Source organism: Emys orbicularis, chromosome 14, assembly GCF_028017835.1.
Source record: "Emys orbicularis isolate rEmyOrb1 chromosome 14, rEmyOrb1.hap1, whole genome shotgun sequence".
Classification (NCBI taxonomy): Eukaryota; Metazoa; Chordata; order Testudines; family Emydidae; genus Emys; species Emys orbicularis.
The window spans coordinates 5693265-5709743 of record NC_088696.1 but is presented as its reverse complement, the minus strand read 5'-3'; the positions used below and the strand labels follow the sequence as shown (position 1 = coordinate 5709743).

At 38.0% G+C, this 16479-nt stretch overlaps 1 protein-coding gene across 3 annotated transcripts in view; it reads left to right on the top strand.

Annotated features, from left to right (window-relative positions):
• The window catches only part of BANP (BTG3 associated nuclear protein), a 261210-nt gene that overhangs the window by 144620 nt on the left and 100111 nt on the right, over window positions 1-16479 (top strand). For all 3 annotated transcript variants that reach the window (XM_065416358.1, XM_065416361.1, XM_065416359.1), the window contains 3 exons: window positions 3364-3494; window positions 8353-8415; window positions 11644-11688. In XM_065416358.1, the coding sequence (XP_065272430.1) occupies window positions 3364-3494; window positions 8353-8415; window positions 11644-11688 (239 nt within the window). The remainder of the gene's footprint in view (window positions 1-3363; window positions 3495-8352; window positions 8416-11643; window positions 11689-16479) is intronic.

Below are 16479 nucleotides of genomic sequence, written 5' to 3'. Positions count from 1 at the left end.
CATCAAGTACAAAGTCTCTGGTCCTTATAACTAGTACAGGGAGATTTTGTTTTTCTTTCAGTGTGGGTCCATTAGGCCCAGGCCAAATATTTGGTCCTGACTCTTGTGAAAAAACTCGTATTACAAAATATAGAAATCACATACGCATGAAACTTCATGAAAATTGTGAGGGAGTATTTAAGCACTGACTTTCTGTAAATTAGGATAATAGTCAGCCATATGGCACACTGACCCATCCTCCATCCTCCATCTATAGCAGGAATAGAACCACAATTAGAGCATAACATATAACAATTATACATTAGTTATTTTTCTCTTTTTGGTAACTTTACTTGGCTGCTTTATTCATACTTTCTCTTGACAGCCTTTTATGTAATTAAATGTAAAAGTAATTTAAAGCTATTTATTTGGACTACAAAAACAAGTAAACTTTCCACCAAATAACTAGATTCTAACTTAGCCATATTGAGTTGGTTTTCAGTTTCCAGACTCAGGTTTAAAAGCACAAATTTGTTGTCTTGCACTAGTCTGTTCATAAAACAATGAGTGTGAGAACAGATACTAATTAAACAAACTATTTTTTCAGAGCATTGCAACTAAAATATTAGCACACTAGGATAAAGCGACATAGAGTCCTGTGGCACCTTGTAGACTAAAGAACGCTCTAGTAAAAGTAGCCGCCAATGACTGCGCCTCACATTAAGCAGGCCGGGGGGGACGACTGTTTACAATACTCTGGCAATGTAAGAAATCCTCTTGAAGTGGATATAAATGTAATTTTACACCCACTTTAAGATGCCTTTACTCACCTCTGGCAGTTAAGGGGTAGAGAGAGACAGAGTGATTTTGCAGCAGCTGCAGATCAGAGTGGGGATGCTGACCTAGGAGACCAGAAGAGAGGGGAAGTTATATAAGTAAATGCCGGGCAGGAGAAGCCCTCTTTTACCTGGATCAGGTGGAGCAGCACCCACCCTCCCACCCATGGAAGTGGTGAAATAGCAGGTTTGGTCAGGATCCACTGTCAGCATTGCGCTAGTTGCTCCTTTCTCGGGGGAGCTGGGAAGGAATTTTTTCTTCATCTCCAGATTGGTGAGGGAAAGTGTGTGTGAGTGTGTGTGTGTGTGTGCGCGCGTGTGCGTGCGGGGGGATGGGAGGGGGTTGCCTTCCCCACAGCTGGTTCAGGGAGGGGGCTGAGTTGGGGCAAACATGGCACAGGAATTAGGCTATGATATCGCATCTCATTATGTTGATTTGGGACGGATGTCCAGTGCAGGTGCTCCTCAGGGAAGGGATACAGTGATCTGATAAATGGAGTAGTAAAGGATTTAAAGGAGGTATTTGTTAAAGGAGCAGAAACAGGATGGTTCAGGGCTTCTATGACTAACCCCCCCTCACCCTCTTTATAGCCCACCTTAACACTCATTAAAGGATTGGAGGAGGGTAAGGTCCCAGAAGCAGGTGGGCTGGGGACCAGGATGGGAAAGGGGGAGGGTTGATGGACGCACCCCTGTTGTATGTTGAAATGATCATGGAATTACCTGAACTGTACACTTTTATTTCCTGGGTACTCCCAGATAGTTAATAATAAAGTTGTGGCCTAATTAAACTACATCCAGTGTCTCCTGTCCTTCCTAAATAGCTGGACAGTGAGCACTATTGTACTAAAGATCATTTAGTGTCTCTAGAATAAACCTTCAAAAAGATTAAAGTGGAAGTTTTCCATTGTGGAATAGGGTTCCTTTGTTCTGTTTTGTGTTTCAATAGCTGACCCCCCCGAACTGTGTCCTTTAAAATGAAAATATGTAGCTCATTAGTCATCTGCTGTGCGGACTAGGCTCATCTAATCTTTGTTTAAACAATAAATAAAATGTTAAATTATTAATATAACAAAGTTGTCCACTGTACAAGCGCAGTAACATTTCATGTCTTTAATATTTTCATTATGGTTTCCTGTACTAATATAGATTCATAGTCTCTCTTTATGGAATGCTACTGTGTGTGGCAAGAGCACCCCATTACGTTGCCATATAGTGAAGAAGTCATTTTTGGGAGTGGGGGGAGAATGGGGAGTGAAATCCACATTTCTAAGAATTTCCTAAATGTATATTTATATGATTTACCAAAATAGCATCGAGAAAGCGGTTACAAATGATCAAGGAAATAAAATACATTTAAGTTTTTTCTAAATCCATGTTGACATGACAATGCTGTCTATATACATGAGACATTATGGTCTCAGTTAAACTTCAAAAAATGCCCTCCAAATAATATTCCCACATAAAAGGAAGGGAATTCAGGACTGGCGCTGAATTTTAATCATCCCTGTTGTGTTGGGTATTTTAAGGTTCATCCAAATAGTAGATGATCTGACATACCATGTGTGCTGCAAGAACCCTGTGTAACTGAGCTTTAACTAGCTGTGTCTCAGTTTGTGGGTGCACACAAAAACCTCATCCCCATGCTCTGCGACTCTGCTCCATTCTCTTCTTTCAGAGAAGGATTCTTGACTGTGTCAGTATCTCAGTATTGCTAACCCCAAATGTTACAAAATGGAATCAGGCTTCAAAAAAATTGTGATTAGTTAAAAATCACGGAATTAAAAAAAATACACGTTCGGTTCCTTTTTATTTATCTTCTAGTTTTTAAATTTTCGGATACACTTTTCTCTGCAACCATGAGGGCTAGTAATTTACTTATTTTTTTAATGGAAGTTGAGATTCTCATGAAATCCTGACTCCAACAATTGGGGCGTTAAGAAAAATACACAGATTTGCAATAAAATCACAAGAGTTGGCAACACTTTGCCTGCTCACAAGAACAGAACAGTTTAGTCCTCCATGTTGCAATACTGAATGCATTGCAGATATGATATAATCTTCAATAGCTCCAGTCAGGCAATCCAAAGGAACAGCATAATTTGGTATATGTATTAGAGAAAGTTGCTTTCCAACCTTGAAGGAAGATGGTGTGCTGGCAGATGCTGATCAGGTGGATTGAGGATTAGAGAAGCTGAGAAAAATTTAAAATTTTGCTACTTCGATGGTCCATTCGCCTTCATGACACTACCTTCTGAGTTTCTTGTTGTAGCATACCTTGCATTTATAGCAAAAATACCTGTGTAAATTTGTCATGTTCCACAGAGTAAGCTATAACAAAAGCCTTTTTATTGTACCTGAATTTGTAACCTGACCCGTAGGCTAGTAATGAAACTGCAGGCAAAGCATAAGGGTAACATAAACATTCTGCATCTGCTTATTCTCTGTTTGTTTGTTAGTTTCCTACCTATCCATTATTGCATGGCAACTAGCATGGAGATGTGCAAATGAAATAAGGTTGGATTTTGTCTTTTCTTTTTCTTTCCAGAGGGTACTCAGAGCACAGTGTCAGCATCTAATGAAATCCAGCCGAACCAGCCACAGGCCCTACACTATGCACTGGCTAATGCTCAGCAGGTTCAAATCCACCAAATAGGAGAAGATGGCCAAGTCCAAGTAGTATGTACTCATTCTTCATAATCTCTTCCAGTTTAAAAAGTCCAGAACACTGAACATTTTATGTGTCACACAGCTCAGATTCAGCTCTTTCTGTGGTCCAAAAAGATGATTAGCTTATATCCCCCCAGCCCCCACCCAGGCCTCTTAATCATGTTTCAAAAAATCCCGCCCTCCAAATAGTAATCCATCCATTTATGAGTCATGTGTCTTCCTTTTTTTTTGTAAACTGCATTCAAAACCCTTTTTGGACATCTGTTAGCTGAATCCTTTACATGTGCCTTCATTTAAATGTATGTATATAAGCAAAAGCTGTAAATATTGATGTTAAATTATAAAAAAAAAACATGTTTTAATAAACTTAACATTTTGACCCAAATCCACAAAAGCCAGGAAATTTAAAAGTTAAGCCTTACACTACTACAATGAGTCAAGCCATTGTGCTTTTTAAATTAATGGTGTTGGTATACTCTGAGGAAACTTTCCCTGGCTTTTGTAGTTTTATGTCACAATCTTCATGCAAGAACTATTTTGTATGTAATTCAATATTTTTAAAGGAAAAAGCAGAAGTGAGGTAAAAAAAGGTATTGGAATACGTAGTATTGTGGACCCCTAGCTTTCCAAATTAAGACGTTATTATCCATATTACTGTGTAGCACTTAGGAGCCCTAGTAATGGACTGGGACCCCGTTGTGCTAAGTGCTGTGCAAACAGAAAACAAAAAGTTGATCCCGTCCCCAAAGAGCTTACTATCTAAGTATAAAATAAGAGAAGACAAATGGAGACCGAGGAGTACAAGGAAACAATGAGACAAAATTGGTCAGCATGATAGGCAGTGGTAGAGGTAGAGAAGGGAGAAGCAATGGAGGGATGCAATGAGGAGGGTAAGCAATGAGCCAGGAAAATGATCTTTGCAGCAGCATTCTGAATGGATATAGTAAAGCAAGATTGCTTTTGTCAAGGTCCGAGAAAAGGATTTTACAGTAATTGAGATGTAAGATGATGAAAGCTCGAACAAGACTTTTAACTGTGTAGATGCATAGAAAAGGCCATACCGCAGAGGTGCTATGCACAAAGAATCTTCAATACATAGACTTAACCATAGCCTGGCTGTGAGGACTTCTGAGTTGAAGATGATACTCTGAGTGACAGGCAGGAAGGTGGTGTTGCCTACTCTAATCAAGAAAGGAAGTATCAGGGAGAGCTTGCATGGAGGGCTGGGGAGGGGAAGGGAGTAGGAGATTAAGAACTCTGTTTAAGACATATTAAGCTTGATCTGATGCTAGGCATCCATTAAAAGATATATCAGAGAGACAGGCCAAGATTTTAGTTTGGTGAGAAGTTCTGGAGTGGAGAGGTAGATCTGGGAGTCATCAGCATAGAAGTGGTGGTTGAATTTGTGTTTGTAGATAAGATTATCCAGACATAAGGTGTAGAGGGAGAAGAGGAGTCTAAGGACGGAGCCTTCTGGAAACCCCCTCAGAAAGTTGAAAACGGGATGAGACAGATCAAGGATAGGCTGAAGAAGTGGTTAGAGAGTTAGGAGGAGAACCAGGCAAAAATAGAGTTAAAGAAGCCAAAGGGGAGGACAAGATTTCAAGAAGAGCAGCATGGTCAATGGAGTCAAAGACAGCTGACAGGTCAGTGAGGCTAAGGATAGAGTACTGATTTTGAGCTTTGGTTAGGAAGAGGTCATTAGAGACTTGGGTGAGAGCGATTTTAGAGGAGTGAAAGGGTGGAGGCCGAATTAGAGAGGCTCTAGGATAGAATCGGAGGAGAGGAACTCCAAACAGCCGGTTCAAATATTTTAGAGATGAAAGGGAAAAGGGGTGGCAGTTTGAGAAGAAAATGGTGTCAAGGATGGGGTTTTTTAAGATGGCAGAGGTTTAAGCATGCTTCTATTGTGAGGATAACAAGCCAGAAGAGAGTGAGAGGTTAAGAGGAGGAGTAAGGGAAGGTGGGATGCGACTGGGTATGAGAGAGAGAATGAATCCTGGAGCTATGAGTCTGGCTTTAAGAAAAACAGCAGATACCACGTGAGACTTGCCATAAAATAGCAAGAGTTGGCAACAGTGCGTCAAGCAAGACTTTCAGGCCTAAAGATTAAGGCAGAGCTGATTTTCAGAGGTACTAAAAACTCACAACACTCATTGATTTAAGTGGGAGCTGCAAGTGCCCAGCATTTCCAACAATCAGTTCATAAATACTTAGTGTATTTGTGATTTTTACTTGTCGATTATTATATAATTCCATATTTAGTATTGCAACAGTCTGTAGCAATCTGTGTTATTTCTTTAGGTAACATCAAGCAACTTTTCTGTGTTGTAGGGGAATTGCCTGGTGAAATAAAGCTGGTATAATCAGGGCCTGAAGGGAACATGCAATGCACTCTGATTTTTCACAGGCACAAAAATACCTAGGGACCCATTCTAGCCAACATAAATTAGAGCAGCCCTGTAGCTACTGGAATTTGTGCCCCAGCATCAGAAGGAGGAAGGAAGTATGGCTCCATGTCTGTCCTCCTTTTCTCAGAGGCACCAAGTGGTGATAAACTGGTATAAACTGTTTTTTTATGAGACTCTGTCCTAACTTGTACAGCATTGCACAATTGGCTTGATGCAATTATGAATTTTTACAGCTTTCCTTGGAGCATCATGCACAATGGATGGCAAATCCTATATTTCTCTGGAAAGGACCATTGCCCCCAAACAGCAACATATCACAGGCTAATTGCTTTCCTTGAGGATCTGTAGGCTAGATTTCCTATTGGAGTTAGTCTATAGGCCAAATGATTATACCTCTGAAATTTGGCAGAGCTGTAAAGAAACTTTCAAACCCAGCGGTGTAAACCCTCTTCTGCAGTAAGCTTGTAAAAGAGAAACCTCCCTTTGAGAAACAGTGTTCTTTAAAAGAACTGGGAGTCGGGGCTATTGGGATCCACTCCCAGCTCTGCCATTGACTAGCTGTGTGATCTTGGGAATTCCTTTGTATCTTAGTTTTGCCATCATATTAATTCTTACCTACCTCCCAGGGGTTTTGTGAGGTTTAATAAAGGCTTTTAAAGCATGTTTGAGATCCTTGAATGAAGAGCACTCTAGAAATGCAAATTATCATTATAAGATATGTAGACAAAAAGTCCGTAGCAGTAGATGTAAAAGGTAAGGGCATACCAAATAAAACTAAATTTTCATCTATGGAATCAAAGTTTAAATCTAACTGGAGTTTGGGAAACCTGTTGCAATCCCCAGTCAAAATCTAAACATTGCTGCTATAAATCTGGTCCAGTAGGTTCTGTAGAGAGGCCCAGGACTGCACCAGATGGAAACGACATTACACTTTGTTCTCTGGAAAATGATTTGCGTAGATCAGGCTTCGGGTCATTAGCGGGGCATAATGCATTTGTGGTTACATGCCCCATACAGTGTATGTGAGTTGCTGATGGCCTTCAGATTTCAGCATTGCCCACGCTTGCACGTTCAGTCACAAACAAATATTTACACAGAAAATGCAAAAACACAAACCAACAGTACTGGGATTGGACTGGATGCCCAGGAATTGCAAATGCAAATGCAAATTTTCTTTGGGGGATAGGACTAAAAATAATGATTTCTTTTTTTTGTGCTTGAATTGCTTAGGTGGCCATACTAAAATCATTGGCCTTGAAGGTTAACTATATACCTGCAGTGGATGAGTGACCAGGTTTTTTTTCAAATGATCTGTGGTACAAAGATGAACAAAGTCACCTTTTTGCCTTATTCTGAAAGAATTACCAAAACTATAAACGCAGCATAATAACACCTTTTTAATTTTCAATGCTCTTCCCTGGGAACCACTGAGAGCTTGGTGTTAAGAAGGGAAAGCGATTCTTATCTCAACATGGATTTGAGTCTATGCTCTAATTTTATATACAGTCCCTATTGTCAGTTTGATACTTTCAGTATGTTTTTTTTCCCTCCCTATAAATAGACAGTTTCCTTTCAAAGGAAATGAAACTGTTTGAAATAGAGGGGTCTGTGTTTCTTTGAAATTCACTTGCAATTGTTCTTGTGTTATAAAATAAGAGAGGCTTTTGACGGTATTCCAAATGGATATCTTTAATCTCAGTTTCATACAGGCATATTAAAATGAAAACAAAGCCTTATAAACCCCAAAGTAGGTTATTTAGAATCCAATTTATCAGCAGGTAAATTACAGTAGCAAAAGCTTCTTTAGGCCAGTCTGGATACTCAAGGAATTCTTTCACTTTCCTCCCCAAATTTTTACCAAATGGAATACTTGATTTCTTTCAGGAGTGGTTGTTAAGGGGCAGCAATATAAAGTATCAACTTTATTAAAACCACCTTCGGGCCAGATCCTCAACAGGTGTAAAAGCCTGGCCACTATATATCCCTTTTTGTATTTAGTTCAGCTGTGGCTGCATTTCATCTGTTGCAGAAGTGATCCTTATATTTTACTGATATACCTTAGGCCCTGATCCTGTAGTCTTTCTGAGTTGTTTGCAGGTTTGGTCCCATAGTTTGTGAATCAGTTAAAATTGCAAACTGCTCTGAGATCTTTTGAGGAGAAAGACACTCTATAAATGTAATCATTATTCCCATTTGTGTCCTCTCGATCATTGGACAGTTAAATGCTTTCCCCACAAGGCGTTCTGTTCCATTTGATCTTCCTATAAAAGAATGGAGAAATGTGGATACACTTAATTTTTTTAAGCAATTTTTATACTTTTATGAGTTTCAGTGAATCATTTCCCTCCATCCCCGAATACATAAAACTATAACAAATCTGAGATAATTGTTTCTTCCTCTAGTTTTGATTTTCTTCTGATGCTTCTTGGTGTTTTCTTTTGTTGCGGATCCCACAGGGTCACCTCCACATAGCCCAGGTGCCTCAAGGGGAGCAGGTCCAAATCACACAGGACAGCGAGGTGAGCCAAAATGCCACGTCATCTGAGTAGATACTGGTCAGAGACTAGGGCTATGTTTCTTAAACCACTGTTCTCAGCGATGCTGAAATAAGCGAAAGAACCCAGTGAAAGTATAACTGAATGCATGTGGTAGAGCCACATTGAAATATGCCTCAATCTCAGCAAATATAGCACACTCCTTCTCTGTCTATGGTTTTATTTGGCCAACCAAGGAATGCATATGTGTTTTGTATTAGCAAATTGTGGCTTATAGCTGATGTGCTTTATAATGGGCTTCATGGGAGGCAAAGTATAGTACCTTCAGGGTATGTCTACACTACAGGATTAATCCGAATTTATATAATTCGAATTGAGGAAACCGATTTTATAAATTCGAATGTATTCGGCCACACTAGGCACCATTAATTCGGTGGTGTGCGTCCAAGCTACCGTAGTAGCATCGATTTCCAGAGCGTTGCATTGTGGGTAGCCAATAACATCTAATTGCCAATAACATCGAATTGCGGCCACACTAACCTTAATTCGGATTAACAATACCGATTTTGACACTACTCCTCTCGTCGAGGAGGAGTACAGAAATCGAATTAAAGGGCTCTTTAATTCGAATTAAATGGCTTCGTTGTGTGGACGGGTCAAGCGTTAATTCGAATTAAAGCAGCTAAATCCGAATTAAAGTCGTAGTGTAGACCAGGCCTCAGGGTACTACTATAGCTAGTACAACATTTGTGCTTAACAAGCGCTGCAGTTCAGCAGTAAAGGATTTTAGTAATGCAGCCTGCAGAATATTTTCAAAATACCTAACGGTGTCTTTCACTGTGGGAGCTGCAGAACTGTACTAGGAGGATTTTTGAGATTCCTGTTAGTGAAAGTATTTAGAGAATGAAGCAGTTTCTAGAAGCCTGGCAGTGACTACATGCCTCAATTACAGTTCTGTCAACCCCCTGGCATAAAAATAGTGCAGCAAAAAGAAAACTGATTCTCCAGAATTATGGCCCCAGCCTGGAAATTATTACGCAGGCAAAACTCCCATTGGAGCCAATCTGTCCTATGTATTTTAGAATGCATGGAATAGTATGGTATACTGGGGTCCTTTGGTGAAGGGTATGTTCTGATTCCCTGCACTCTGAGGTTAAAATTATTACAATAAATATGAGTGAGTTTTAGTGAAAAGAATCTCCTTTCAGGGGCTGGATGGGGTAAAGAAAAACAAGAATGAATTTTCAAATTCTGTGGCTCTGAACGCAGCTGTGGTCAGGTGGATATTTGTTGTGAAAGAGTCTAGTGTGGGCATGAGGAGTCACTACAGAGACTAAATTCCATTGACCTTAGTGGGAGTTGCCTGCATATAAAGACTCCAGGAACAGGCTTACGTTTTAACCATGTGGTTTGAAAACATCTGGATTATAATTTATTCCAATATACAACTCCTTTGAAAGAAAGTGGAATTGCAGCTAGTCTGGATGGATTGATTTAAATCAAGATGATTTAATTCACCAAGTGGAAAACCTTGATTTAAATAATTGATTTTAATCAACTTTTCCATTTGTTCTTCAGTTATTTTCTAAAGAAAGGTGCATTCTCATTGGTTGATATAACCATTAAAGCATGTTGATTTACAACTAAATACAGCCTTTCCACTAGATTTGTTACATATTTTTGCTATCTAGCAGGGTACACTATAACTATATATGTTTATTTAGGCAATTATATAGCTTAATGCTTTTGGATTTTTATTAATTGTACATTTGAGTATATTGGGAAATGGTGAATGATATATTGCTTATTTACTAGATAATTAACTTTTTGTCATGATTTGTGTCAAACTGCATTAGGATGGTAATTGTAATTTAATTAAACACACAAAACAAAATTTACTTTTATTAAACAAAACAGACTTAAATGTTTTGGATACATAAGCTTTCTGTCAAAACATGTTTCACTTTACAACTAAATGATTTACTAAACAGAGGGATTAACTGTAGTCAGTAAATTAAACTGATTATTTCAGGTCAGCCTGGGAACATTTTCAAATACGCCTAAGTGAAGGTGACTGGAGCTTAAATTCTCTTGAAAATGAGACAGTCGCCTAAATTACTTAGGCTGATCGATTGTGCCGTATTCAAAAAGCTAGGCCTCAAAAGTTAAATGTTTTCTTCCTGATTCTGTCTTTATATAGAAAAGCAGTCTTTAATTCAAAGTTTTTGAGATTGGCTCATGGATTCAGCATATTTATTTTTTATTAAAATATTTTAAGGCTTTGACATATTTTTTATTAAATTCAGATTTTATTTTAAACAGGTTTATTTTTAAAGAGAAAAACTTATTATAATTTAAATAACAAAATAAAAAAATCCAATTTATTTTTTTTCATAATAAAATCGTTGATTTTTATTCACTGTGCTGGCAGTATTATGGAGTATAAAAAAGATGAAAATGAAAGAACTGGGTGTGTTTTTCGCACAGAAATTTGCCATTTTACCTCTTGTGCTTGAATTGTTTTGGGGAGTTTTTTTCTTGTTTTGTTTTGTTTCTTTTTACTTAAACATATTTTTAAAGGACCTTTTTAAGAACTTAAATCAGAGTTTCTCTCTGTAATGAAGTTCCTTCCTTTTTCAGTGTTCATAGCTAAAGGTCTTTTGCAAATAGTTTACAGCATTTGGAATCTTTTATAATACGTGCCTTGGAAATTCCTATAATAGTACTCTTTGTTCACATTTTGGGTTGAGTTTTAATAAAGTAAAAGAAATGGCTGTTAGTACTAATGATAGCTTAGTAATAACAGACATTATATGCATTAGGAATGGCACATACCATAACAGCCAAAGATTTAAAAAATTACTCTACTAATTTTAGGATGACAAATGTTTTGAATTGTGCATGTTTGCAATTTTACAAAAATGAGGGAATATGAGAAGGGAAAATCTACCTCCATAAAAGCCATATAAACAGATTGCTACTTAATCATTTTACTATAACACTCCCTTGCCCCCACCTCACCCCCAAAGAACTCTTTTTTAAAAAAATTGAAAAAATCAGTAAAGTAGTACAGGCATCCATTCTCTTTGATTAAAGTGCAGGAGCACTTTATTTGAGTTTTACTGCCAAAAAACATAGACCTTCAGAAGAATTTCCTAAATTAATAGATTTCCTCAAATAAATACACATCTCCTTGAGGAGTGCTACTTTATTTCTAATTCCCGAGTTCTGTTTCTTATTCTTATTTTACAGGGTAATCTGCAGATACATCAGGTTCATGTCGGTCAAGATGGACAGGTAGGAATTGATCCTTCTCAGTTGAGTTTTAGGTAGTGTTGCAGTTCAGTCTTCATAATTAAATGTTACATATGGATTGACTTCATATTACCAAAATGTGTTTTAATGACCAAAATGTGTGCTATGTCTTCTACTTAAATCTTTATGGCATAAACAGAAAAATATGTTAAGCCGCCAGTTAATATTTTGCCTACTGATGATGAAACAGTTTGATATTTGACCATCATTATTTCATCACTCATGCAATAATATACTTCATCCATATGTTTTATAATTTCTTGTCTTTGGCTTCTTCGTTGTTGTGCTAAACTGGACTGATTATCTTGTGCACAGGATGTTCCTTTACATGCTTTTGTCATTGACTGTCAATGTGGACATATGTGGACCACAAGCTATGCAGGCATAAGAATATTTGTTGCTAAGATTTAAGCAGATATTTTTGTATTGGATGAATGTCGAGAGAGAGAGAGAGATCTTTCACATCTGGTTGTGTTCTTTTTGATAAGATAGCTTTATTAGGCACTTATGCATACGTGGGACAGGATGAAAATGAGTCCCAAGCTGCAGCAGTGACTCTGGGAGATTGTTTGAATTCACATAATTTCCATATCAGGTGAAAGTGAAATTGCTAACATCAGATCCATCTGATCACAGGACATCCTTTACCAAGTTATGTTAGGTTAAAATACCCACAGTAAAAAGTACTCCTGTAAGGGAAGCTTCTGTCCAGGCCACTTGAGTGAACAACTGTTTTTGTTCATGCTGAATATTATAATACAAGCTGTGTGAAGATCTATGACCAGGGGCTTGAACTTTGGCAAGACACAAGCCACTTGGACTCTGAACCTCTGGGGAACTATTTGAACTCTCAATCTTTGGCCATTCCTGGCCTTTTATGTGGGGAAACAACCTAACCTGTTGTTACAATTAATTTTCTAAAGAGATTTTTTTTTATCGATTTTAATCCGAAGTGTCTTGTTGTAGTACTACTGTTAGGTCACTGAAACAGGATAATATGGAAGTCACATGTTGGAGCATTCTTTTTGGCATTTCACTACTTCCTTTATACCCCATTGGCCCTTCTGCATGCAACAAAATGCCAAGTAAAGGCTTATTGGAAGAAATAGTGCATATTTAACCCTGGATCTTTTATTTCTCTGTGACACTAACAAGGTGTGCAGATTATTTGCAATTTTCTGGTATTACAAACCTAGCGTTTTTTTCCTTGAAATATTATTTCATACCACGTAGGGCACAATTTATGCCATAGTAGATGTTCTGAATCTCTGCATCTGTAAATAGATCCAATACATGCCAGTTAAAATATTTTTATTATTAAAACAGTATCAACTTGCAAGCAAAAAATTTGGATGATCACATTTTGCTCATGACCTATGCGGTGACGGTTAAGTGAGCTCATTAGAGTATCATACATCCTGTGTGGCTGTTTCCCATGCTGGAATAAAAAGTTATGATGTGAATATGAGTTTTCAGGACTGAACTATTTTTGAAAGAGTTCATGAAATTTTGGAGATCTAATAAATGATTTCTAAGAGGTGCAAACTTAGAAAGGATAAATAAGAAAAAGTTATATATATTCCAGAATTAGGGTTGTATTACAGAAGAGAAGAAAAATACAGATGAATCAGTTTTGGCTTAATTAACATCAGTAGTTCATGTATACTAGGGGATTTTTCACTGTTACTGGAGTTGAACATCACTGTGTGTTGATAGGAGGAACAGTTCTGGCCCTGCAGAAGTGATTGTGGCTACAATTGGTTGGAAAACTTCTGCCTACATTTTCCCCCCTGATTTCTTATTAGTTTTAGTTGTGAACCACAAATGATAGTATTGCAGATATCATTGACCCTACTTTTCAAACTTCATTTTCACAGTATGTTACAGGATGCAAAATGAGTAGTGTAAGACTTTTTATTGTTTTCTTCACGCACGCTTGTATTTAAATTCACAGAACTAACTGCTACGCCATGTGAATCACCAGGGACTTTTGTCATAGGACAGCTTGCACATGTATCAAAGCAAGTACCTTCCCCTAGGCACCAGTTTTCAATAACTTTTGCACTCTTGGAAACACTACTTACTACTTCCTGTTTCCCTGCAATCTTAGAAGTGTGAACAAGTGTGCAATGGCTGGGGTAATACTAGCTCCATTCTTAATGAAATTTATGTGCCCCTGATTTTGTGCATATTATCAATGCTTTATTATTTGGATTGTAGAAGCGCCAAGTGGTCTCAGTGAGGATTGGAGCTCTGTTGTGCCAGGAAAAAAAAATGGCAACTGTGGGAAAGGTCCTTGTGTAGCATTGTAGATGTACACTATGCTGTGTAATGGCTGTACCGGATGTTTCCTCAGTCCTTTCCCCAAAAGTAGTATATTATCTGAAGGTTGAATATGTATGTACAATACAGCCCAAAATCAAACGGGAGAAGTAGTAGTGTGTGGTCTCTACTGCTGGAGTACTTCTCAGAACATTGCCCACTGTATTCTCCCAACTGTCCATCACCACTTTTAAAAGTGACTTTATTTTCCCCTTTTTGTTTTTGAGCTTTAATGCACCTTACCAGGGGAACTTAAGGACACCAGTAATGAGGGAAGTGAATAATTTGTCACTTTGATGGCTTTCAAGCAGGTATTGAATATTCTTGCAAACCACTATTTTATTAGATCTTAAGTTTTGCTGCCAGCAATCCCATTGGAGCACTAATCCCAGGCTTCCAGATTCCACCTATTAATGTACACGTTATTAGCACAAACATGCAGGCAGACCTTCAGTGGGCATCCACCATTCAGATACCATTTTGTACAACAGCTTTCCTGATCTAAATTGTCTCCCTGATCCTCAGGAAAGGTCTTTTACATCAATTAGTCCAGGGTACAAAGAATAAGAATAAGATTGTGTTAGCTCCATATTAACTAAAACAAAACGTAGTTTAAATCTAGCATTACATTTTATCTGTGAAACTTTTCCAAACTGATAGCTATATTTCAAACCTTGCAGAGGCTGGTAATACTAGCTCTTTCTGCGTAATGTTGCCAGCTGTTTTTTTTTTTAATTTTTTTATTTTTTTGTTTTTGTTTTTTTCCTGTTTAATTTTCTGTCCTGGTAGTTGCATTGAATTTAGATCTTGCTTTTTTGGCATGACTGTCCATGGAACCAATGAAATCATGCCAGAAAGAAAACTCTACCTACACATGTGTTCTATTAGCTCAAAGTTTCATATTTCAGTGGACGTTTAATAAAAATACCAAACTGCAAAAATAATTAGACTTTGTATTAACTAATAGCTTAAGTCCTCAGACCAATGGGAGTTTTTTTGTATTTGGCAGTGATTGTGGATTACCAGAAGTTTCCTCATTGTCTTTTCTTTCCCTTGATTCCACCCCTCAGCCCTCCACCTTTCACTGCATCCCCTTCTTCCTTTTGCTGAGCTTTAGGGTGTTCTAGGTCCCCAAAGGTATTAGATGTATACAGGCTCCACAACATATGTGAGGATAAGTCTATGGTGTTCAGAAACCCTATCCTATGTGTAGAGGTAGGCAGAAGTGTAACACATTCAGCATTTCAATACCTCTTTATTTCATTTTCTAGACTGTTCTTTGTACATCCAATGCCTTACCAGCTATCTAATTTAAGAAGTATTTAAAATGGTTTTCAGCTAGTCACTTTTAGTTTACAAACGAAACAAAAAGTTTATGCTGTTTTAAAAGTCAGAATTTGATTGAATTTATTCCTAATGAGCAGATAGTTTGCTGTGTGTATAGGTTCTTCATAGAGGGAGCATCCATACGGTTAGTTTGCTTCTTTATCTGAAGTGTGTGTGTGTGTGTGTGTGTGTGTGTGTGTGTGTGTGTGTGTGTGTGTGTGTGTGTGTTAGTGGCATCTAGAGAAGTTAGGAGAATCCAAAACAAACTGGAATCTGTCACAGGTTTAGTGAAGAGAAAACTAACTACTGTAAATTGCTTTTGCAATATCTGTATATGTAATCTATCTATTGTGTGTATGTGTAATATATACATTGTATATGATATTAAATATATAAATATGATATTTTTCTACCACCCAAATATATGCTAGGCACCTCACAGAAACAAGTACAGGCATGGCCCCTGCCCAGAGGAGTTTACAATCTCAAATCAAAATAACATGCCAAATGAGGTTCATAAATGGAGTAGGCAGTGAAAGGATCCTGGTGACATTAACAACACATAGGTACTCAGTTCATTGAGGCATGTATACATTGTAGTGGTAGCATTCGTTTTTTTCTACACTGTTTTGCCCACCTCAGTCACTCCTCATAGGCTTCATGACAGCAGTGAGTTTAAAGAGTGGTTGACTGTGGCAAGGGAGGTGGCTCAGCAAACAGGTTTTTACAAGAGCACCTCAAGCATAAGGGACGGCATGGAAGTCACAGAGCTGTTTTTTGAGAGGCAGAGATAAATCAGTGTCCTTGGTAGAGTGGAGAGGGTGATGGTGGAGGAATGTGAAAGGAGTTCATAGTTGTAGAGAGGGGCTGCCTTCCGGAGGGCAAGTTCAGGAAGAGTGTGCATATCTATGTAATACGTGTGTGATGTTGAACTGTGAAGTTTGGGTCTGAACATCCCCAGAATGGATCTGTATCTGGTGTGCAGATCAGACCGTCTCTCACGCACACTGCATATAGTATCTCAGTGTGCAATACTACACAGATGACAATATGTTAAAATGATATATAGAGATACATGACCTCATGACCAGATCTGGAACATCATAAGAACATAAGAATGGCCAT